The 24,198-nt window shown below is 46.8% G+C and overlaps 1 protein-coding gene across 1 annotated transcript in view; it reads right to left on the reverse strand.

The window, feature by feature from the left end:
• Nucleotides 1-24,198, reverse strand: part of INSR (insulin receptor) — a 58,344-nt gene that overhangs the window by 19,528 nt on the left and 14,618 nt on the right. Inside the window, 7 exon segments of the mRNA XM_053965762.1 lie at nt 387-554; nt 915-1,165; nt 1,778-1,904; nt 4,154-4,368; nt 4,609-4,753; nt 5,100-5,245; nt 7,222-7,537. Of these exon segments, the coding sequence (XP_053821737.1) occupies nt 387-554; nt 915-1,165; nt 1,778-1,904; nt 4,154-4,368; nt 4,609-4,753; nt 5,100-5,245; nt 7,222-7,537 (1,368 nt within the window).

A 24,198-nucleotide genomic window follows, 5' to 3' on the forward strand; every position in this document is an offset into this window, starting at 1 on the left:
TCAAAAATTAACTTGGCCCTGAGCTCCAGCAGCACCCAAATTCCTAACTTTACTATCTCTTTATATCCACTATATCTTTACATCCATTGTTGCTATTAAACTCATAATTCAGTTTAAAAGGAGCAAGGGCAGAAGGGAGATTCCCCAATGGAAAAAACATGTGATTACTTTGTAAAAAAACGTTTTTAGACCTTTTGCACATACCTTGGCAGCAGCACCCAGTGTAACAGATCAGGGAGGGACAGAGCTGATTCCAGAAAAAGAGTCCTGAATCCAGCAGGACTGGACCCCCAGAGCACCTCCAAGGCAAAAACCCCAGAGAAGGCAAAAGCCCCAGTTCTGGGAGAGACTGAGGGAAAGGCCTGGAGGGAGAAGCACCCACTCACCTTTCAGGCAGTAATCGAGTTCATAGAGCTCACTGTCCTCTGCCTGCTGCTGCCAGTACACCAGGTAGTGTGTGATGTTCCCGTTGGGCTCCGAGGGCGGCTTCCACTTGAGGATGATTTGGGATGAGGAGTTGGAGACAGATATGGGATCTAACGGGACCGACGGAACTGCGTGGGTGGGGAAGAGACAGAGGTCACTGCACTGCCCTGCAGACCTGGCAAAGCAGGCACCAGCACAGGCAAATTTCCATTTCTGTGGGAATTAAGCATTCCCTGGCACCTAGTGGGCTGCTCCAGGCTGGGCTGGATCATCCTGGAGGTCTCTCCCAGCCTTGATGGTCCTTACATGAGGCCACACAAAGTGGATAGAAGAGGTGCCCATCAGCACCATCTGGAATCACACCCCTGGTTTAGGAATTCCTTCCTACCAAAGCAAGGCAGGGGGAAGTTTCCTCCATATGGGACCAGCACAACCCCCAGGCAGACTTAGTTAGGCCTGGCTTTAGCCCAGGAGGGTGCTGCACTGACCCGTGGCGTTGGTCTGCACGTAGATGATCTCGCTCTTGGCGCCGTACGTCCGCCGCTCGTCGGAGAAGGTGACCAGGGTTTTCACAAACACTGCATACTGTGTCCAGGGCTTCAGGCCCCTCAGGAGCCACCCTGGCTGGGCCTGGGCTTTGGGCTCGTTTGAGCGTGGTGGGGGGTCAACATCCACAACTGTCCAGCTGTTGGAGCCACAGGCGTCCTGGCCATCGAACTCCGTCACGTTCTGGTAGGGACTTGAGGAGAGAGAAGGCTCCAATTAACAGAATCCTCAATCAGGCTCTTAAAATCATTTCTAAATGTTATCATCCTTCACCCTTCAGAGAAAGTAAAACTATCTCATTGTATTTATTCTGAAAGGGAGGCATTGGGAGCTTTGTCACCTGGGCCTCCAACAGCACCACAGAGCAGGATCTGTGCCACGCATGACCTCAACAACTAAATCCAGACTGATTATTGTCAGCTTTATGAAAATCAGTTTGGTTACCTTGATTCTAAAAGAATCTTTCCCACCTCAAAGGGGATAAAACCCTCAGCATCCCACAGAGATAGTGGGGAGATGAGGAACTCCATGGGGCGAGTATGTGTGTCTAGAACAGCAAGAATAACTAAAGTTTGGATTGTTCTTAAATGAGGAATTGTGACTGTGCACAAGTCAGGGATCTTAATGAACACTTTTACAGAAGTTATCACTGGAAACTTGAGTGTAGGAGTCACAAAATCAGAGACTACACAGCTTTGCCTACAGCAAAAGCATCCAGCAGGTTTAACATCCACCTTTGAATGGCAGCTGCTGCTGGTGGCAGCCCAGCAAAGCCACTGATGTGTGAGCTGAGGGGATCACTTACGCCTCCTTGTAGAACAGCATAAACCCCAGGAGGTCACGGAAATCGGGGGGCCAGTAGGGCTCCCACTTCAGCAGGATCTTGTCATGAGAGGTCCTAATGGAAGAAAATTTCAGCAGTTCGTTTTCACCTGTAACAAGTGAGAAGTGACAATAGTTTTATTGATGCTGAAAAAGGAAGCATTTTGTTTTTAATTATCTTAGAAGTTTAAGATAAAGGTGAGGATGTTGGCACTGAGAAGAGCTGCCCAGTAAAACCTTATCTTACTTGGCAGCCATTCCTCCCTCAAATCAGTGGCTGGTATCAATGCCCTCCTAAGGTTAATTTTTTTCTATGATTTCATGAAAATGACTCTGTAGAAGAGCTGAACTAAATTCTAAAAAGTGGGAAATCTAAAGGCAACATATTTCACAATTTATGATGATCTGCACAGCTGAACCAAGCAATATGGTTTGCACAGAAGGCAAGAGGCCACAAAAACGAAGCAGAAGAAATTCCAGCCTTGCCAGGAATAGTGAGGTCCCTCTGCAAACAGGAGGGTGTTTGCAGGAGGATGGAGCTCAAGGGACATGGTATCACATGTTTTGTGCCCCAGCCCAAGTGGCTCTGCCTGAATTTGCTATTCCTGCAGTAGCTGCCACAGGAGGAAGAACATTTATTTCACTGGCACCACATCCAGAACAAACAGGGGCGCTTTTTTTTCCCCTTTCTATTTTTTTTTTTTTTAGTAAACAGGATGCTGCCAATGTGAAAGCTGAGCTTGAAATGTAAAAGCAAACAAAAAGCCAAACAACCTGGCAAGCTGTGGTTTGAGGTGGGGGTGGCACAGACACCAGCTCAGCAGGGTGAGGGTAAAGCTGGCAAAGAGAAATGCAACTGTCTCCTCCAGCTGCCTTCACACCAAACACCAGCCCAAGAGCCACAGGCAGAGCTGGATCTACCCAAATTCAGGTTCATCCCCAATGTGGGAAGAGTTTTTCAGTGTCCCATGGGAGGAGATGAACTTTACAGACAGCTGATTCCTTGTGCTCCTTCCCTCTGCCCAGGCTGGAGCTGTGGTGCCCCAGAGGCTCCGTGTGTGTTTTTCCCTGGTCCTGCCAGTTTTCAGGTCACAGCCATTGCATTCCCCTCTCCCACTGTGCTGGCCTGGCTGCCTGTGTTGATATGTGGGAAACCAGACCAGGAAACTGAGTCAACTGAAAGATCTTCACTTTTTAGGTCTGTTCACAAACAGTTACATCAGCTAGGGGCAATGAGGACAGGACCAGAGATCAGGAATGTTCTGGGTGGGAAAGGACCTTGGGCTCTTCTGTCCCCAAAAGCAGAGGGACAGTGAAGCCACAGGATGACCCAAGCTGCCCTTGGGTTGTGAGCCAGGAGCTGAAATCCCAGTTTAGTCAATGCTGGGCTCTTTTGGTGGCAATACCTCCTGAGCATCTCCCAGGATCACAACACAACTGCTGGAATACTGCATGGATGGGTCACTGCCTCTGTCCCCATGTCCTTCACAGAACATCCTGAGTTGCAAGGGGCCCATGACCACCTGCACGTGCTCCTGTTCCTGTGTGCAGGTGAATCTCTGTGGGGCTGAGCAATGAATCAGAGCAGAGAGATGCCACCAGCTCAGAACAAAGCTGGGTTTTTCCTGCCCCTGATTACTTCCACAATCTGGCTCACCACACAGCCCTAGTACAAACAGGGAAAGGGGATTGTTGGTGGCACAGAAAGGGAACAAACAGCAGGACTGGGGGTGCAGGAGGACTGCATTCATTGCAGTATTGCTGCCAAAATAAGTGTCTGTAGATCCCCATCTACAGCAGCACAACTTCAAAGCCCACCCTGTGCTGTTTGTTGACACAGGAGCTGACTGATCGTTGCTCCTGAAGAAAGCTGTTGGTTGAAAAACCTCAGAGAGGCATTGGAAAAATTGTTGGAAAATTTCCTCTGCCTGTTGTCATGGCAATTGCCTCACGTGGCTGCAGGGATGGGTGGAAATCCTGTTTCTCCCGTGTTTATTCCATGTCACCTCATGACATGGGAAAAGCAGATTATGACTATTAAATCAGGTACTCATCAGTAACACAAAGTCCCAGCCTGGGCCGAGGTTACATTGTGTTAAACAATAAATACACTCCCAGCCCCAAAAACCTCCCAGGGTTTTGTGGGACCAAGGGTGCCGGAGGGAGATCCCGTGGGGACTTTTACTCATGGCACAGTGACAGTGAGTGCACAGGCAAGGGGCACATCTGCTGCTTTACCTAAGGGACAAGGACAGGCCACGGGAAAACATCATGGGATGGGCTGGGAGAAAGAGGAGTATGAGGAGAGCAAGGCAGAGGGAGAGGAAAGGGAAGCAAGGCTGTGTTCTGAGACTCTTACATGAGGCCTGATCCCCGTTGGTCTTCAGGGCTATGTCATTCCTCTCCTGACGCCCCTTAGTCCCAGAGATCTCTTCCATCTTGTGGATTTCTGACAAGCACAGCTTGGGATTGTAATGGAAGAAGAGTTTGCCCCGTGCAATAGTGAGGTTGTGTTTGCTCCAGTCCCAGAGCTGGCGGAGATTCTGGTTGTCCAAGGCATAAAAAGAATAATTCCTGAAAGCAAAAGAATGAAAACGTGGGTCGGGAGGGGATGCATGAAAATCTCTTTTTGTACTAATCCAGGCACCAAAGAAAAATGAATGCAAATTGTCTGCCCTGGTAGGGCACAAGCCACGGGCAGAGGAACATTTAAAAATAACTTGGGAAATGTTTCCCAATACAAATCACCCTGATAGAACTGGCACTCCTTGTACTTCAAAGCATTCAAATAAAGCAACTTTTGGGAGAACTCACCCAGCTTCGAGTGTCTCTCCTCTGATCAGATGGAGTTTCCGAAAAAAAGAAAGAGAAACCAAGGCGTAAGAGCGGCGGATTTTCAGGTAACCTGAGATTTCTTCTATCAAGCCAAGGTTTGCTTCCAGCTCAGCTGCTATGTTATCTACGGAGAGGAAAACATTGGGAAGAGCTTTCTGGTATCACAGAGAGAAACACCCACACAGCACATTAATATTCAACAATTAACATTAATATTCAACAATTAGCATTAATATTCAACAATTAAAGCCCAAATATTAATATTAACCAATTTCTTTATGTTCATTCACCAGAAGTGGCAAAAATCAATTAACAAAAACCATCAAATGAAAGCCTTTGCTTTGTGCTGGTTTCTCTGGGTCCCTCCAAGGCTGAGGGTGGTCAGAGGCAAGGGAAGAGCCCCAGCTGAGGGCAGCGGGTTTCCCTGGCTGCCAGCCCGTGCTGCCCACTGCCCAGCCGTGCCCACTTACTTCCCCCACGGATGTTGATGACCAGGCTGCCATTCACCACCGTGCAGCCCCGCAGCTCCTGCGCCGACGTCACCGAGTCGATGGTCTTCTCCTTGCCAAAGTCACACACCTTGGGGCACGGCCCCGCGCAGGGCGTGCAGTGCAGGCTGCAAAACAGCACAGGAGGGGTGCAGGGGTCAGGCAGGATGGCCCCAGCAGGGCCCAAAAGCAGAGTGATGAATCTGAAGTGATGGTATGTCGTGGGGTTTGCTTTTTAGGAACTCAAAGGAGAGTCACAGAATCATGGAATGGTTTGGGCTGGAAGGGACCTTAAAGCTCATCCCATTCCAACCCCTTTCCACACCTTGCACTGGAGCAGGTTGCTCCAAGCCCCATCCAACCTGGCCTTGAAAATAACTGCTGAGAAATTTAAATGGTCTTAAATTGTCACTTCCACACTTCAAATGTGAACCATTCCATCCCTCCCTACCAAATGAAATGAAGTGACCTGAATTATTGTGAAGAGGAAACTGGCCACGATGCTGCCCAGTGCTCTCCATCCCAGGGCTTTCAAGATAACTGACCCCAGCCCAGGATCCATCTCAAGATCATTAACCAAATGTGTAACTGGTGAGTGGAGAGCTGGCCCTGCATCTGGGAATCCTCTGATTGAGGACTGCACACAATGTTGCTTTAAAAAAAGGCAAGAATGTGCTTTGTGCTCTGGGGAAATACTGCTTAAATAGCACGAGCTGATGGCTTGCCCTGGTCACACCACCACAAGAATGTGCTCCCAACTAGTTCAGAGAAAGAAATGCTCTAGGAAAAGCAGGGAGCAGAGTGTGAGGTCCCTGGCAGCAGCCAGGAACAGCACAGGAGAGGCCATGGGGCTGTTGCACAAGCAGCACAGTTACTTTGGGGGCTGCCTGTTGGTTCTTTGGAAAAGCAAAACAGGAAATGGCAGAAAAAGTCCTGTTAAGAGTGAATTCCCTGAAATTATTATGGCAGGAGCAAATACATGCAAGCACAAAGTGACCAATATTCATAGGAAATCTGACTCACCACAATATAGAATGGTAATGCAGGACAAACAACCAAGTTTTCAGTGATAAACAGCTCAGCACCATAAATTATTTAATTCCTTTGTCAAAACCCCCTGGGAATAGACAGAATGGCTGTTCCCTGCTTTGATTCGTGCTACACTTGTTTGTTACACTGTGCATTTATGTCTGGCACAGCTTGAACCTGCTCAATGAAAGTAATTACAGGGATGAGGCACAGAGATTCTGAGAACGAGCACTCCGAGGACGCTGTGCTCTCTTCATTAGCCACGACCTCACCCTGCTGTGCTTTTCCAGCCCGGTTCCCTGCCCTGAGGCTGCTCCACAGGGGAGGGAAGCAGGGCTGCTAAAGCCTCTCCACTGCCCTCCTCCCACACCGTTACAGGGAGACCCTTCCAGCTTGTGGATGCTCTTCCTCATCCTCTCTCCATCTCCCTTTCCCACTTTTTCCAAACTCGACAGGAAGCAAGGGAAGAATAAACTACCAGCCCATGGCAGGGAGAGCTTTTAATGGCTTGAATTAGCAAGGTATTAGTTTGTAAATCATATTAAAGCAGACCAGGTGATTGCTCCAAGGCTGGAAACTCCTCCTTATTGTAAATGCAGGTGAACCTGGTGGGAATGCTGTTATCTGACTTTAGTTCAGAAGGTTGAATGATTTCTTTATTATAACTATACTATAATACACTAATATACTACTTAAAGGAGATACTAAAACTATATACCTACTTTTTCTAATTACTATATCTAACTCCCTAACAACTCGTGACCCTCTCTGGGAGTCCAGCCACAGGTGGGTTGGATTGGCCATCAGGCTCAAACAATCCTCACCAGAATCTAATCAAGCAATCACCCCAAGTAAACAATTCTCTAAACACGTTCTACATGGGAAAAACGAGGAGTAGAAATAGAAATAGTTTTCTCTTTCTTTCTTCTATGTTCCTCTATGAAAAAATCCTAAGAGAGAAAAAAGAATGTGCCTGCCACACCTCCTGGTCTTGACACAGCACTCAAACCCCACGTCCAAGGAGGAGAAAAGCCCAGCCCAGCCCCAGTTTTATCCCTGCAGCCCAGGTACTCACTTGCTGGAGTTCATGATGTAGCCCGAGGGGCACTCGTGCACACACTCGTTGTTGTGGATGACGTGGCAGCCCGACTCCCGGGCGTTCTTGCACTTGTTGTGCAGCTCCTGGCAGAAGCTGAAGGTGACGCAGCGCCAGCCCTCGAAGCGGTAGTGGCCAGGGGGACAGTTCTCCACGCACCTCCCGTCCAGGTAGAAGTTGCGACAGGCCACGCACCTGTCGGGGTCGTTGGGCTCCGTGCAGTCCCCCAGGCACTCGCTGTGGCAGCACCGCCCGTCCGCCGTGCAGCCCTGAGACTTGCAGGCAGGGGGACAGACTGAGGAAAAACACCAGAGGCAGGTGAGTGTCACAGAGAGCCTGGCCACGAGTGACCCTGAGAGCTCAGAGAGGTGACACCTGGTCCTGCTTCTCCTGGGAGCCTCCTGTGCGAAGGGGCAAGCACGGAGCATCTGCCTCATCTCCAGTTTTCAGCAAATTCTGCCTCATCTCCACTTGTCAGTGTCAATTCTGCCTCATCTCCAGTTTTCAGCAAATTCTGCCTCATCTCCACTTGTCAGTGTCAACTCTGCCTCATCTCCAACTTTTGGTGCAAATTCTGCCTCATCTCCACTTGTCAGTGTCAATTCTGCCTCATCTCCAGCTTTTGGTGCAAATTCTGCCTCATCTCCACCTTTCAGTGCAAATTCTGCCTCATCTCCACCTTTCAGTGTAAATTCCACATTTCAAGAACATTTTTGAGGCGTCTTATCATCACAACTCATCAATGCTCATCTTCTAAAGAAAACTGAGTTTTCCTGCTCCCTCAGTCCAGCACTAAAAGGCTCCAGGGGAGCCTTGGCAGCTCTGGTGTCATTTCTGAAGCTCAGGAGTGATGAGACTCCACACCAAGAGCTTCCCAGCCTGGCACAGCCAGTTTCAGCCAGAAGATTCTCAGTTTAAACTGTTTCTCAGTTTAAAAAACGGAAGTTTCCTACAGCAGTACTGCAAATAACACATGTCCAACAGCACTTTTACACAACCCTTCATCTTTATCAGGATTTGCTTCCCATCTGTCTATCACCCTGTCCCTGGTTTCCTGGAGGAAGCCCTGGCACCAACACGAGCTCTTCAGTGGCTCTCCCAACAAGTCCACAAAGAAGGGCACCCACGAGTGTTATTGCTCGAGGTTTTTATGGTTTTCTTTTTAATTACTCATTACTTAGCACCCCACAACACCTTTAACGAGCGGTTTGGGCTTTGAACTCAAAACCAAGCAGAGTAAACACCGTGAGTAACTCGGGGAGGAGCAGGAGAGCAGGAGGAACAAACCCAGGGAAGCTGCAGGGGCAAGGTCAGTCCTGCCCCTCAGCCTCTCCACACTCAGTCTGAGAGGTTCAAACGAGGCTGAAACGATCAAACCCAACTCTGTAATCCAGAACACACCACAGAACTTCATGTCAGGAAAGAGAACAGAGCTGAAATCAGCACTCCAAGAGCCAACACCAACACCAAGCAGGGCTTCAGAAGAAGAAGGGCTTTAGATGGGGGACAGGGACCTGGATTCATCCTCACAGCCTTTGAGATCCAGCTGTGAATTGCCAAGATGCAGATCAAGACACTCCTTGTCCTCACCAAACCAGAGTGTGCTGCCTGAGGGAACACCTGAGCAGCTCCTGATGTCCTGCCTGAGCCCCCTTGGTGAAGGGAGACAGCAATAAATCCTGAATTAACACCATCTGCCTCAGCATTTCCCCAGCTTTCTGTCCAACACTCAGTGCCCAGGCAGGAGGGGCTTCATTAATTTATTTATTATTTATTTTATCCTGACACAGCAATGTCCAGAGGTGAAATGTTACCTCTAAATTCTGGTCAAGGCACCCGAGCAGACCAGCAGTGGAATGTTGGTCAAGTTTTATCCAGCCAAAGGAGCAGCATGTGGGATCCACAGCACAACATGTTTGGATGATCCAACCCCCAGCTGTGTTAGGAAGAAAATCCCCCTCCACCCCATGGTAGGAGATTGCAGAATTAAGTGTGTTAAAGCTGTTAATGCCATTCTTGGAATAAGCAGGACTAGATGAGGTAGTAAAGATGAGCAACTTCTGGTCTGCTCCAGCCTGATATATCCCTTGAAGTAATATGAAATGGATAAAGCTGAAATTCTACCACAAGGACAATTTAATCTCAAATATCTTACTGCTTCCTTCGGTGCAGGTGTTTTCTCTGTGCATCACTCATCCATTACAAAAAGCACAGGAATGTGTTTCGAATTAATTTCCTTTCCATCTTTTTGCCCTTTTCTAGCAACAGGTCTTATTTTGTGAACTTGTCACAAATAGTACTTGATTGAAATGCAGTGGCCAAATAGCAGCAACCTGCAGGTAACTCCTTGCATTAGACTAAATATAAAATGGGAAGCTTGCTTTAAAAGCCAGGTTATATATGGATATTTTAAATGGTTATACAGAGATGAGCACAGTCTAGCAACAGGTGTCCTGGCTGCAGTTTATTAGAAATATTTGCAACAGAAAATTCCAGAATTTAGTCCAAAGCACTATCAAACTTACTAATTCCAGCCTGGAATATCAAGGTTTATGAGCAGGGGGAAAGCCTGAGCTGTTTCTCCCACACCTCCCCTGAGACAGAGATGTCCTGCAAGGAATCCTGCCCTGGCTGGTTCCTCCCTGGAGCGGGCTCAGCTTCCAGCTGGGAAGCAAAGCACTGAAGCAAATGCAGGAATGGTTTGTGGGAGCTGGAGGGCGAGTGCAGCACAATTCCCAGTGTTCCTCACCAGCATTTCCTCACAAAGGGAGTTTTCCCCTGCCTCTTTCATCCTCAAGAACTACAAAGTTTAAAGTATCCAAAAGACAGCATTTGTTTTCCAAGGAGCAGCCAGGTAACTGGGAAAAGCCAGCCCTCATGCAAAGCACCCGGTGACACATGGCACCTACTTAACATTCTGTCACACAATATTTTTATTTAATTTGTTATGGAAACTAATCTTCAAAGCCCTGTGCTTATTTACACATTTTGAACTCAGCTGCAAGTATTCACAGGGCAAAAACCGCCGAAAGTCCCCACTCCAAAGGTTTTCAGAAGATACAATTAAACTATTTTTAAACGTTCTTAACGTTTCTCTTTTTTCCTGTTCCGCCAGCTTTTGACGTCTCAAAGACAGCTCGAAGAAAGCAAAGCACCCAAGGCAACAGCTCTTTTTCCATTAAGCACTCAAGACCAGAAATTCAATCACCATTTTGTGCAAATCCTCATTACCCAAGATCCTGAGCAGATGTCATGATATTATCGAAGTCTGCATGCTAGAGAGCACCTCAAGTCGTGTAAAACCTCTCCAGAGTATCTTCACTACGGCTTCTTACAACTCTAACCTTCTTATAACTCCAGGTTATGTCACTCAGATGGGCCAGAAACACGGGTTTTGTTTGGGTTTTTTGCTGCTGTGTTGTGCTTTCACTGCAGGTCAAGCCTGAACAGGTTTGTGCACCTCATTACCGATCTCCACCAAGGTCTGCAGACCCCAATAATTGCCATGGCACACAGAGATTTGCCTTTTTGCACAAAAAAAATTGGCTCCCCAGGGAATGGTCCCGGCCCCAAGGCTGCCAGAGCTCCAGGAGTGTTTGGGCACCACTCCCAGGGATGCTCAGGGTGGGATTTTTGGGGTGTTTGTACTCGAGGATCTTCGTGGGTCCCTCCCAACTCAGGATATTCTGTGACTCCAAGGTGGCCTTTTGGGAGCTCTGGCATGTGGGGAGGCTCAGGGGAGGTTCAGCCACAGCCCCCAGTCTCTGCTTAAGGCTGTGGGAGACTTTGGACAATCGGCACAGGGAAAAAATCAACTCCCCCATTCCTCACAGAAAGTCCAAAGGGAACTCCACAAGCCCAAGCAAGGGGACAAAGGAACAGCTGTGCTGGGTAGGGGCAGAAGCCACAAAAAGTGCTGTGGGGCCATGGACCAGGACAAAGCTGCCTCACCACATCTGTAGGAACTGGGTGTTTAACACCCCTGTCCCAAAGCCGACCAAGAACCTGACATTACCAAACCCGTGGAGAAACGCAGCAACACGAGGGGCTCCAACCTCTCGTTCCAGGGGCAAATAAATATTTAACTCGCTGCTAGCGTGGCTCCCAAGACTGAGGGAACAATGCCTTTTCCAAACCTTTCTGATTAGAGATTCAAACGGACATTTCTTCGTGCTGCTGGGGCCCAGCTGGGGGGGACAGGCGGCCGCGGAGTCAGCGCAAAGGAATTTCTACCTCCGGATCGCTCCCGTGTTTCAGCACTTCCCCGTGCTCCAGGTGGAAACAACACTCACTGAGACTGTAAACACATTCCCGAGCCAGCACAGGTAACCAGGTATTTAACAGGCAAGTCAATTAAGCGTTAAGCTGTTAAAAACTTCGGTGTTTAGTCTTTTTTCTTGTTTTCTGTAAATAAAATGGTGAATTGTCCGAAAAAGAGGGAAAAAAACACCATTCAGGATAAGTTTTGCTGTTCCTTTGGGATTCTCTGCCACTGTGTTTTAATAGCTCTGTTGCTGGGTTTTAATAGCAACATCCTGGGTGAGCTGCAGTGGGTGTTCACACAGGTTTGGGTTGGGTAAGAGGAACACGGTTCATTAAGGACAAATTCTGAACCACACACATAAACATCAAGATGCTGCACATGTGCCGTCCAGGCACCACATGGTGTTGGGACTGATTTGTTGTGAATATAGGTGATTTTTTTTAGAGTGCAATATAGGTAATTTTTTTAGAGTGGATGGGGGTCAGTGGAGGCAACCTGGGCCACCACGGGTGTCCAGCGGCCGAGCCGGCGGCGAGCAGCAAACTCTCCTCGCACCACCAGCTCCTCTCCCCTGCCTTACACAAACTCTATTTTGATTACAGACAAGGCAATTAGGAGGCTCCAGATCCAACGGAGTCCAGGACACAAAACAACTGCGGCAGGAGAACCGCCCTCAACCTCAGCCAATGCATTTGCTGCCTGCGCAGGGGAGGCATCCAACCCAACCGCCCGCTATCTGCACAAGGCAAACAGCCTTAACCCTGCCAGCTCCCCAGCCAGCCCTGGCCTCTCACCACCACCCAAAAACATCACCAGCCTAATGCAATTTAATGCCATTTAATGCAGCTGAAGGGCTGCCGTGGGTTTTGCGGCGTTTAATTGGCGCGGGGTGTTTATAAGCTGGAGGGGAAGGCAGGAGGGAGCCGGCACGAAGGCGGCGTTGCCACGGCTGAAAATGGCTTTTTTTTTTTGGCTGAAAATTGCTTGTTTTGGCTGAAAAAGGCTTGTTTTGGCCGTGCCACGGCTGCCCTGGTGCCAGGGCTGGGCTGGTGTCATGTTAGATGAGGGGCACACGCAGAGAAGCCAAAGGCAGAGCCCCACAGAAACAGGATCGCAGCGCCCTGCACGCCCTTGTGGCTTTTCTTCCCCTCTTACTGTAAATGGCTGTGAGATGTGACATATAAATTTATCCCCACACACACAGAGTCCTGCTGGAGTTACGGCTGCAGAGGGAACCGTAATTTCATTTCCTAACGGTACAGTCCCGGCAATGACCTCTGCAGCAATGGGTTCTTGTGGTTCTAAACAAAAACAAAACCAACAAGGAAAGGAAAAAAAAAATAAAAAGGAAACCCAAGGACTAATCACCCCCGGCAGTAACTCGTCAGTGTGTTGCAAGCATGTGATCTTAATTTAGTACTACAGAGCCTGGGCTTGTTTCCTGCTGCAAGTGCTGAGCAGCATCGCTGCTATGGAAATCCATATGGGTCTTACTCCTTATAAAATCATGTATGAAATCCTGTTCTACATACACAGTATTTTTTACTCGACAGCTTTTGCTCTTTCACTCATTCTCTTCCAGTCAAGAAGATCCCTAATTCAGGCAGGTGTTAAATGCCATTTGTCCTATAAATGTAATTTTTATCCCTAAACCTATTATTAATTTTTTCACTCATGATCATCTACTTTCTTGTGAGCATTTATTTGATCTGAACACATCAAGACAACACCTAATCCCAGTGCACTAATGTATCGTAAGGCTGAAAACAGCTATTAAATTAAGCAAAACTTAAATCTAAAATCCACAGCAGAGTGGGTGGACAGAGGATTGCTGCAAGATAACCAGTGTACTGCAAACCCCACTGCATTGTGGCTTATTCCTTCAATTATTTCTTCATGTCACAGAGGCCAAAGAGGCAGAAACCTAAACCCCAAACCCCACCAGCAGCAGAAACGTGCCTGGGAGAGACAGGGCTGCAGAGCTCCAGCGGACTGTAAAAAGCACAAGGACTTTTGATCGCCTTGGTGACAAACAACAGCAGCTCCTCCAGCCCTTCCTGAACCTACAAAATAAATGGAGTAACTAGAAGAAAACAAAAAATAGGAAGCTAACACAGTGATACCAAAATCCTGCCGGCAACGCCCGGCATTGGCCGCAGCGGTCAAGCAAAATTCAGGAAATAATCACGAGATGCTCAAGCAAATTTGATGTCACTTATTCCCAGAGCTCAGCTGCTCTAACAACACTCATCCCTTCCTTTTCCCTAAAGACAACCAAGGAACAGTCCTTCCAAAAGGCATCGACTCAAGGGCTATAACCCACAACAAAGGGCTGCAGATCTCAGCACCCGCTCGGGAAGGAGCAAGTGCCAAATAATCCCAGATTTTACAATCAGCACTAAAATAAAGTGTTATTTATAAAATAAGATATTACAGTACATAATGCCATGACCTCTCTGAACTGTGAGCTGGGAACGTTAGGAGGTCTGTATTTACACAGGAACAGATAAAATTAACTGCAGGTGCCTCCCTTCCCATGGACAGTGACTTCCAAAAACAACACACTTACTACAACGTCAAGGAAACTCTTCCCATTGACATTTCTCAGGACAACATTACACCTCTTATCTCATCTATCAGTAAGGACAAGGAAAAAAACTGTTTCTCCTCCCAACCCTTCCACAAATTATGTGCTCAACTGGAGCTACACGGAATGTCTCAGATATTCCAAGCCGGGGTTCGGCCGCTTCCCGCCGGGAACAGATGAAGCCCACAGGGATGCTGGACCTGTGAGGATCAGCAAATGTGAGTTTAGACAAGATAAAAGAGTTTGGAGCCGTGTCACCTTGTCCTGGTGTGATAGTGGAGGTCTGTGGAAGAAGTTGTTGAATGGAGATACAGGAAAGGTTGAGCTCAGTTGTTTACAGAGGAAAGGGGCAGATAACAGGAGATCTCTCCAGAAACAGCCTCCTCTCTGCCAACCTTCTGCTGTTTAAACTGAGGAGTAATTCATTATCTTCTGCACTACACCTGCTGCTGGGGCATTTCTGTGGAAATACGTATTTACTCCTATGTGAATTATGACAAGCAATATGGGAAACGTGGTAAGAGGAGCTCACACGTACGTAGACACACACATTTTGCTTATATAATATATAAAATATATGTAGGTCATCTCAATATGGTGCAGCTTGGAGGAGTCATCAACCTCAATGGACCCACGATGCCTTTGGTCACTCGTTCTTCATCGTCTTAGGAAGTGACAACCTTTGCAAATGAGCTTCTCCAGCTCCACGCCGAGGCACAAGGCAGGGCCCAGGTGTGCCAAGTCCTGTGCAAATTCAGATTTCATGGATGGAGTTTGGCAGCCCAGTATCATCTCTTATTTTTGGGGACAGGACTTCTTGGGCTATGGAAGGGCCTCATCTTCTTCCACTGAACCCCCCAGAACAGGCTCCCATTTTCATGGATTTTTTAGACCTTTCTGTTTCCCTCCCTTGAAGGTTTTCACTCCTGCTCTCCTCTGTCACCCCAACTATTTACACAGAGAACTGGATGTTTCCCACCCAAGTATCCCTAATATTGCCCAGACAGAACAAAGATCAAAGATACATTTTCCTTGTGTACATTTCAAGCCGTGGTGTTCACACCATGGCTGCAAACCCCTAGTGAACAGGACTTACAGAGCAAAGCACCTCACACTGAAAAAAAATGAATTAATAAAGAAATTAAAATTCAAGACTAGGTCTGTTTTCATTCTCCTGGCACCTTTCAATTGAGCTGATTCCCCATGCAGGTACAAACAACTTGCAGAAATCAAGCAAAGCTGTTGGCCATCAAGCCCAAACTACCAAAACACAAAGTTTGATTTGAAAACACAGCAGCAACTGTTAAAGGTGGGACAAGAAGCTGTAAATACTTTACCCAGTGTCTACAACAGTGCTGTTGTGCCATTCTCTGGCAAGCAGGTCAAGCCTGCTCCTTGTACTTTGTGTTCAAAATTACATGGGAGCTTAGAGTAAGGGATCAGAAATAACCACCCACCTCTGCTTGGCAGCTGGGTTTTTTTAATATGCCAGCCCCAAAACTGACACCACATCTTCAGGCAAAATATTGTACTTCATTCTGTACAGCAGAAGAGACGACTTGTAATTTAGACCAAGACCAGAATCTTTAACGTTAATTTGGGGCATTTCCCTGTAAAGCCTTGACTGTAATTTTAATCACAACAATAAAGTTGGTTTTTTTTTTGTTGTTATGGTTTGTTAAATTTCAATCTTTATTACAACCCAAGGATTTGGTGTTATATCCAACGGTTGATGCCACCTGGGAGCCTCATGAAAGCTTCATGTTAATATTTAACTATTTATTACTTTCCAATGTACAGCATCTTGTAAACATCCCTGTTCACTTTAACCTGCTCCTGCCAAACCTGCTCACTCACTGCAACCCCAAATCACAGGAAAGTGGTCCAGGCATGTCCTAAAAATAAGTGATGGTCCTTGTGGGTCCCTTCCAGCTCAGAATGCTCCATGATTCTATCATTCTATCATTCTATGAAACAGAGAACAAATGGAGATACACACAAGGACTCGGTGATGGTTTAAGAGCAAGGTCCAGCTGATTTTTCCAAAGACAGGTTATTACTTTTACCTACAAAGCCCGTCCTGAAAATGAGGAGCAATGATAGGATCAAGGCACGAGGCAAAACATCCAAGCTCTGCTTTCTGCAGAGATAAGGGAGGGACAAGATTCCTTTCCTCAAGGCCACGGGGAAGGATGTTGGAGTAAACAAGGCATGAAAGAACGAAAGCTATGCTGCCACGTGGGGATGAGGAAAGATGGAATTTTAGATACGTTATATAAACGTAATCCCAACACAGAAAACAACAAATGTACACCAAAACAAGTTTACAGCAAAAATGGAGCTGTCCATAACTGAGAAAGGCAATGGAATGGGCGGAAGTATAAGATTAACCACAAGGAGATTATGCTGATAACTAATGATCTACACAGAAATGTCAGGCAGAGGTTAAGATTTTAATCTGGGCAGATTTCATGGCGCAGTCACGAATTGTAAACATCGATACTAAAACCAAATTTGTGTTTGTGGGTGACGAGACTGAAAACAAAGAGAGGGAAAAGGAAGGGGATCACTCCAGATCCTCCCTCCTCGCTCCAGATTCCCCTTCCTGCCTCACCTTCCAGAGAGGATGAAGAGAGAGAGAAAGGCAAAGCATCACCTGACAGCCAGGTGTGCACAGAAAGGTAGATTTTCCTGGGAAGCAGAGTTACCTGGCTCTACCAAACAGATTTTTTTTTTTTCCTCAAATTACCAGGGTGCACAAACTGTTCAGTACACAGTCACTTAGCAAGCTGCCCAAATCCAGGCTCACCAGGAGCACTGACACCTCCATCCTCCACTGACTTCCACACGGAGCTCCACACTGCACTGTGCCTTCATACACTTCACAGGCATCACTTCAGTTTTCCCTGAGCCTACAGGATTTTTTTCCAAAGCAATATCTGAACTGTGTAAAGAAGAAATGGATGCAGTATCTTGTTAACCAGTATCAAATCCATCAATTCTGTATAAAACTGTCTCAACTCCTCGAGCTGTGGCCTCCTCAGCTCCTGCCCATTCCTCTGCACACCCTCCCCTGTTTGCCCAAAGCTCTACACACGCTTGCCACGGTTTATTTCGAGGCATAAGAATTTCCTTAGCAGGACTGAAATAGATACTGTTTGCCTGCAGAGCCAAGCAATGTGCAATGTATTTTTATTTACTACTCGCCCTCGTCATCCTTGGCATACCAGCAATGCCCATTTTCAAGTAATTCACTGTATACGAATGTGGCACTGCACAAATTATCCAGCTGGGCTCTTCCCAGATATCCACTGGCTTAACAGCTTCTCCTTACAAACACACTCATCTCTGGGGTTTTTTGTGACTGTGCCACATCCCTCTGTGCTCTAACCCAGATGCCAAATGAGAAATTATAAAAATGACCAAAAGTCACACAAACACAACCCTGAGGAAAACCAAACGACTGGAGACGAGAACAAAAAACCATTAACTACATTGCACAAGCCACCCTTGGAGGCCATTAATCTATCTCTCCTTGTAAATTACGCAAGAGAAAGTTGTAATCTGAAGGCATTTAATGCCAAACTAGTTGTGCCATCTCAACAAGGCCAATAACAAGGGAACTGAATCATCCAAAGTTACACTGACCTGGGGAGATCTTGAATTCTCAATCCTACAACAGTTGATGGCTCCAACTGTCAATGGTCAGAATTGTGAAAATTCTGCTTTATTTCACACCATGGTAAACTCTTAAAATAAAACTGACTGTCACTGAGGTCACAGGAAAGTGCAGGAGTAGTGAAAATCCCATTATCAATGCTGGGCCATCGGGAGGAACAGGATCTGCTGACATCCCCCACCCCTGCAGGCGTGTGCCACGGTGCTAAAAACCTTCACTTTATCAGCACAGGACTCAGATATGGTCTAATCACCAGCTGCCATCAGCATTGTCCACTTCAGAGCAATTAGGATTATTCACAGCTCTCTAATTGATGCCACAGCCACACACCTGCAGATCCCTCATGGGGTGGTTACTGGGGAAATCACCTTACAATGGAGAGAGCCCTCTGGGGAAAAAAAAATAGACAAATCAGCATTACCAAGCAAGAAAAAGAGATGGGACTCTCCTCTACAAGCAACTTGAAGCCATATCAGTTTCTCCAGGGACAAAGAGTCTTTTTTTTTCACCAAACTCCAGAGGTTTCAAGTCTCAGCTCGCAGCTGCTGGCACTGGGATCAATCTGGCAATGGAAGGGAGCCCAAGGAGTTTTGGAGATGCCACCCAGTCCATCCACCTGTCCAAGGCCACCTCAAATACTCTACCTAAGACATTTCTGATGGTTGTTTGTTTCAGTCTATACTAAAGTTACATTTTGCCTCGAACCCCTTCCTGCATCGTCCGGCTGAAGTTTATGGAGGTCACAAAGCGGGGCCCAAAACCTGTCAGTGCCAGAAGAGACTGGCAGTACCCCAGAAACACCCAGCACTCTGCAGAACACCCAGAACACCACAAAGCAGAAGACCCAGAGCAAAGCAACACCCTCGGTTCCAGCTGACTGCTGAGTCCTGCTCAGCCCCCTCCAGAACCAGAACAAGGCACGGATTTGAACCAGAGCCACTTCAAATCAGGCTCTGGGTGGACAGACAGCACAGAAAGTCACTGGCAAATCTGAGCACAGAGAGACCCACAGCACGTTTGAAAAACACAATCTGAAGTTCTTTTTGTTATCACAGATTAGAGCATGTGGAAAAACAACAGGCTCTTCCCTGGTGCTGATGAGCAAGAAGCATCACGAGGCTGCTCCTCCTTTGGCCGCCGGAGCCATGCAAAACACGGGGACGTTTTTCTTATCACACCCACCAAATTCACACACTGTACAGGCTCAAAGCAGAACATTTCATATTTCCCAGAACAAAAACTGACGCTGGATGCAGATACCCAGTTCGAATGGACTGGTTTTGTGGACTAGAAACTCGATATCCAAGCACTGAGAGAGCAGCCTAACACAAATTATTTAAGCAGCTCTGGAGATAAGGTTATCGGAGTGTGGAAGAGAAACCTAAGGAAAATCTACATATGGCATTTATTTTGCTAATTTAGTAATTGTACAGATGCTGATGAGGTGAGAAGTTGTTTCAGATAAAGCACCAGTTTCTACATAAATTACTTTATCCTTAAGTCTCCAGGTAAGACTGTCCTGTGTGCTATGCTCCCTTTGCCAGATACAGAGTATTCAGATTCCCAGAGCCTAAAATCCACAGAATTGAAGGAACAGAGAAATAGTTTATTGAGCTTTAAAGGCTTCACTTCAAGTACTGTTTTAAAACAAAAGCCTTATTCCTTTAAGCCCTGTTAAGGCTCCACTGGGCGAGACTTTCAGACACTCAGACATCACACTGAGGAGCTCCATTTCCTCTCTGGCTTTTGGGAGCTTTTGAGGGGTACTTAGAGGGAGCTCTTGGACTCCTCCATCCCAAACTGAAGCTGTGTAAACACATCAGCCTGATTTCAGAGAGATGACATTCAGAAAAGACTGAAGACCAGAAAAAAAACAGTCCTGTTCATTTCATTAAAGCACTGCTCAATGTTTGCACTACCCAGAGAATATAATTGGATTGTCTTTGCAGAAAAGACAAGAAGAACATTTGTCTGATATTCAAATTTTAATGAATCCTTTCATTGCTCATGAAGTATTAAAATCCTTGCAGTGCCGTAGCACAACATGGATGTGCTTAATGAAGTTGAAAATGGAAACAGAAAAATGCTTTGTTATCCTGTGCTGTCTGTGGAATTGCACATGCCTTACTCCTGGGAAACCAACACACAGGGGTAAGGCTTCCTGCACAGTTCCTGAGATTTTCTAATCAAGCCCACCTTCAAGTGCAAACATTCTTTATGTACTTTATCAATCATAAAACGCTGCTGATACGACAGAGTTTGTCTGCAGCCTCTGTGTGAGGGATTTCCCAGTGCCCAGGCCAGGGCAATAGCTGGAACTTGACTTTTTTGCTGCAGGTTGCTGAGTGAACTCTCAGTTCCTGCAGATATTTCAGAGCAAACAACTCAGAACCTGATGCTGTCTCACTCACGTTATCGGAAGCGACACTGCCAAGTTCAGCAGCTCTGCCACAGACCCCAAATAATCCATCCCTGGAACACCCAGTGTCACACTTGGGCTCTTCACATCCGTGGGGGAAAATCAGTCAGCAAAGAGCCCCATTCTGTGTCATCAAAGTGCTGTGTGAGAACATCACATCCCAGCACCCAACTCCCCTCTCTCGACAGGGAAGGAGTGTCTGCTCCTGCCCCTCTGGAATGCTGTGGAGAGCCCAAGCTCCTGCCCTGGGACCCCTGCTCATGGGGTTAGAGCCTTGCAGTAATAAAGCTGTGTGCTCTCAGCATAATTCATCTCCCACAGCTACAAAAACAGAGAAAAACACCCAAAAATTGGCCTGGAAATTACAGCTACACAACTCCAAACCTGCCTGCTCCCTTCCCTTCCTCACACCATACAGTCCAACAGGCTTTGTTCTGATGAACACACTGGGACCAACCTCCTCCCTCCCTGCCCCAGACAATTCCCATTTTAAAAACCACAAAATGAAGAATCGTGCCCGGGGGTCAGACCAGAGTGGGCTGAGAGGAGCAGAGGGAGCAGCAGGGCAGAACCGCAGACGTCGCTGCTCGGCTCGCAGGTGTTTTCCCTGACCTCTGACAAACCTGCTCCCCAAGTTCCCTTAACTCTGACTTAAAAACCATCAGTCTTGTGCTGTAAGCTGAGCTCAGGCTCAGCTCATCACATCAGGGCCCTGAAATTCCACTGTGGCCACACACCAGCACTGATCCTGTGGGAGTCCTAAGTGCCCAGAGCTCGATGCGTGCAGCTCCAGAAGCCTCCAGACTGCACTGAAAACAGACTAAAAAGACCTTGTAAGTTATACACTCTTCATCAGACCAGTCTTGCTAAATACCTGCCACCCTCTTGTGCCTACGAATGAGGCATAATTCCTGAGAAGGGTCACAATTCCTGACAGTTCACCCATCCAGCACCTGCCAGTGCATCAGCAACTGCAGAGTGGGAGCTGAGCTCTGCAAAAGCTGAAACTGCCTGAGTTACAATTCCAACAGAGCAGTTCTTGGCATCCTTGGAAAAGGGCACCTCTGACCTGATACACATTATTAAAATCACATTTCTCTTTCTGGAGTGCACCAAAACCACACACACCCTGAGTTCTTTAGAAACATGCTGAAGAGAATTAATCCCAACTTTCTGCTGAATGCCATTCTAACTGGACTTTCTTTCCAAACCTTTGGTGGGATTTCCTTCAAAACATCATCTTCCTCAGAGCCTTCACCCCTCAAGGTGCCCAGGAGGCAGGGAAACAAACACCATCTCAAATTAAGGAATTCCTGCTGAGGGTACAGAAGCTCCTTCTTAGTACAGAGCATCCAATTCCAGCTATAAAACTTTCTGGACAAGAACAGGTGCCGAGCATCCTGCCCTGTTCTGTCAGTTTAAACCCAGATTCACAAGGAATCCAGACTCTTCACATGAAACCATTAAAGCACTCAGCCAGCATTTAAGCACTGCACGGAGCCAAAGTTAATTCTCTGTTTGTTTTACGTGTCACAAGCCAAAAGAAAAGCCAGGCTGACAACCTGCAGCGACGTCAGCCCGTGCCCCCCAGTACCCTCATCCAAAAAACAAATAAAGACAAGGCAGTGGCTGGGATCCATATCTCCCTGCACACTTATGCAATGCCAGACAAAAGCTGGGGGCAAAGCAGGAACTGGATTAACTACAGGCTCATCCCCAGCAGGCAATCCCAGCCAGGACCCCCACAACTTCCCCTGACCCAACGTTTTTGTTCCCACCTACCAACAGCCTTAATTAAGCAGCATAAACATCCCAGCAAGTTCATTCACATCCCTCAATGGGAATTTGCAGACAATTATAGGATATAATTGGGAAGCCTAATCATTGAACTTGTACCCAACTATTGTTACAAGCTGAGAGGAGGGTGAGTGTTGCTTCCTCCAGGACACGGCTGGTTATTCCCCAGCTCTGTAATTAATCAAAAGGTCCTGAAATCCTCAACCTTTCAGTTAGAAACAATCTTTGTGCTGGTCACACCTGGGGGGTTTTGACCTTTTCTTGTGTTTTGTTTTGGGGTTTTTTTTGTGTTTTGTTGGGATTTTTTTTAAGCACAGCAATTATTTACAGAGGCAATCCCTGTCAAATCCAATTCCTGATAGGAAAAGATGTCTCAGAGAGCTTTGCCAAGTGACATATTTCAGTTGGTCTGCTCACACACTCTGAATGCACTTCTTTGTACAGACCCACCAGTTCACAATCCCTTCACAGCCTTGAACAACAAAGATTTCCAGTCCCTTCCCTGTAAAATCAGAGACTGCTGTCCCATCACACAGCTTACATTTATTCTGCTCATTTTGCCTAAATCCGGGAAGGGACATCTGAATTGCACACAATTTAGAATACTTTTACAATGAATTAAAAGATTTTAAATGCAGAATTTCATTGCCCTGCCTACATGAAGGAGGTGTAAAGGAAAGAAAACATACAGAATACACAAGCACCCTGAACATCCAGCAGGATTTGCTCTGAATGAAACACATCTTCTCCTCCCTGAGCAAACACATCACAGCAGGTGAACCATTTCCTGCTCTCCCATTCATGCATTACCAACACATGTTAACTCTGTCACTCACTATTATTATTACTATTTTTTACATTCTCTGACTTCCCCCTTGTGCACCCAGAGAGCAGCATTTCCCAAAGAATGTGTCTGCCAGATCTCCTGGTTTTTATCTAACAAGGGGTAGTGCAGGTTCAATTGTTTAAGCACAAAAAGGTAACTTGGAACTGTTGTTGAAGGGGGAAAAGTTCTACCTGAAGCACCTCTGGAACTCCCAAGGAGCCAATGTCAGCACTGAGGATCAGACAGAGATTTAAGAACACCTTGAGTATCCTGAGTGCTGAACCACTGCACGTAAGGCACTGAACTCCTCTCAGCCTCCTCGAGGGCCCAGACACCAGCCCAAATAACAAGTGGTTTTGGGAAAGGCTAAGGGTGGAAGAATTAAAATAGCAGCTTGAAGCAAACAAGGTGAGAACTTGCCCAGTTTCTACTGTATCAGCAGCAAAATACCTCGTTCTCCTTTTTAACTCATCAAAAGCCTTTGCCTTGACAAGATTTTTGAACAGGAACTCAGATCTCTCAACTATGGGGAGGAATTCTCTGTGTATTTACATTTCTAAAGACGACATGGGTCAGACAGTTCCTTCTGAAGTGCTGGTTGGGAACTGGGGCAGGAGCAGAAAATCTTCACTTCCGAACCCAAATTTAAGTAAAGGTGCAGCAGTGAAGAACCTGATGAAACATCAGCTCAGCTGCACACGTGGGGATTTTTCAGCAAGTTGAGACCCTTTGTACTGAAATCCTACAGCCTTGCATCACCCCAGCTCAGTGGAAAAAAGCTGCTCCAGTTTTTCCCCAGTTTTGTTTAGTGTTTCCAAAGGAGCACATCCTTAAACAGTCTTTTGTAGGAGGGATTGTTTCCACCCCTTCTCCCCCAATTCTGGGCTGCATCACAACCCCCAAGCACCATAAATCTCTTAACTACTCTTAATAAGCTCAAGTGAATTAGTTTAGGATGTCTCAGCGTTGGCAAAGTGTCACCACTGCCCCAGCTATGGGCCCTCAATAAAACTGAAGCTTGGCAGGGTCAGCACAGACACCCCAGTGAGATTATCCGGTGTCAGTTCCCATCTGGCATTTGTCAGAGCAAGGGAAAAGAAAAAAAAAAGGCAGCCTTTATCAGATCTCCAAATAAAAGGAGCACTTCCACTTCATGTAGTAGCAACTGGAAAAATTTCCTTTGTGTTTGAAGCTTTAAAAATATCTTTGCCCTTGGGGTTGGCTGAGTCTGCTCAGTGCTTCGAGACCCCTTTCCCATACAAAGGTAATAAAACCAAGCTCATGGTTACAGAAATTCCCAGCACGTAAAAATTACAGGAAGCTGTTGCTAAGTAATATTTCTACCTAAGTAAACACCACAAAGTGTTTCCCACACACACCTCTG

This window comes from Vidua chalybeata, chromosome 27, assembly GCF_026979565.1.
Source record: "Vidua chalybeata isolate OUT-0048 chromosome 27, bVidCha1 merged haplotype, whole genome shotgun sequence".
Lineage (NCBI taxonomy): Eukaryota > Metazoa > Chordata > Aves > Passeriformes > Viduidae > Vidua > Vidua chalybeata.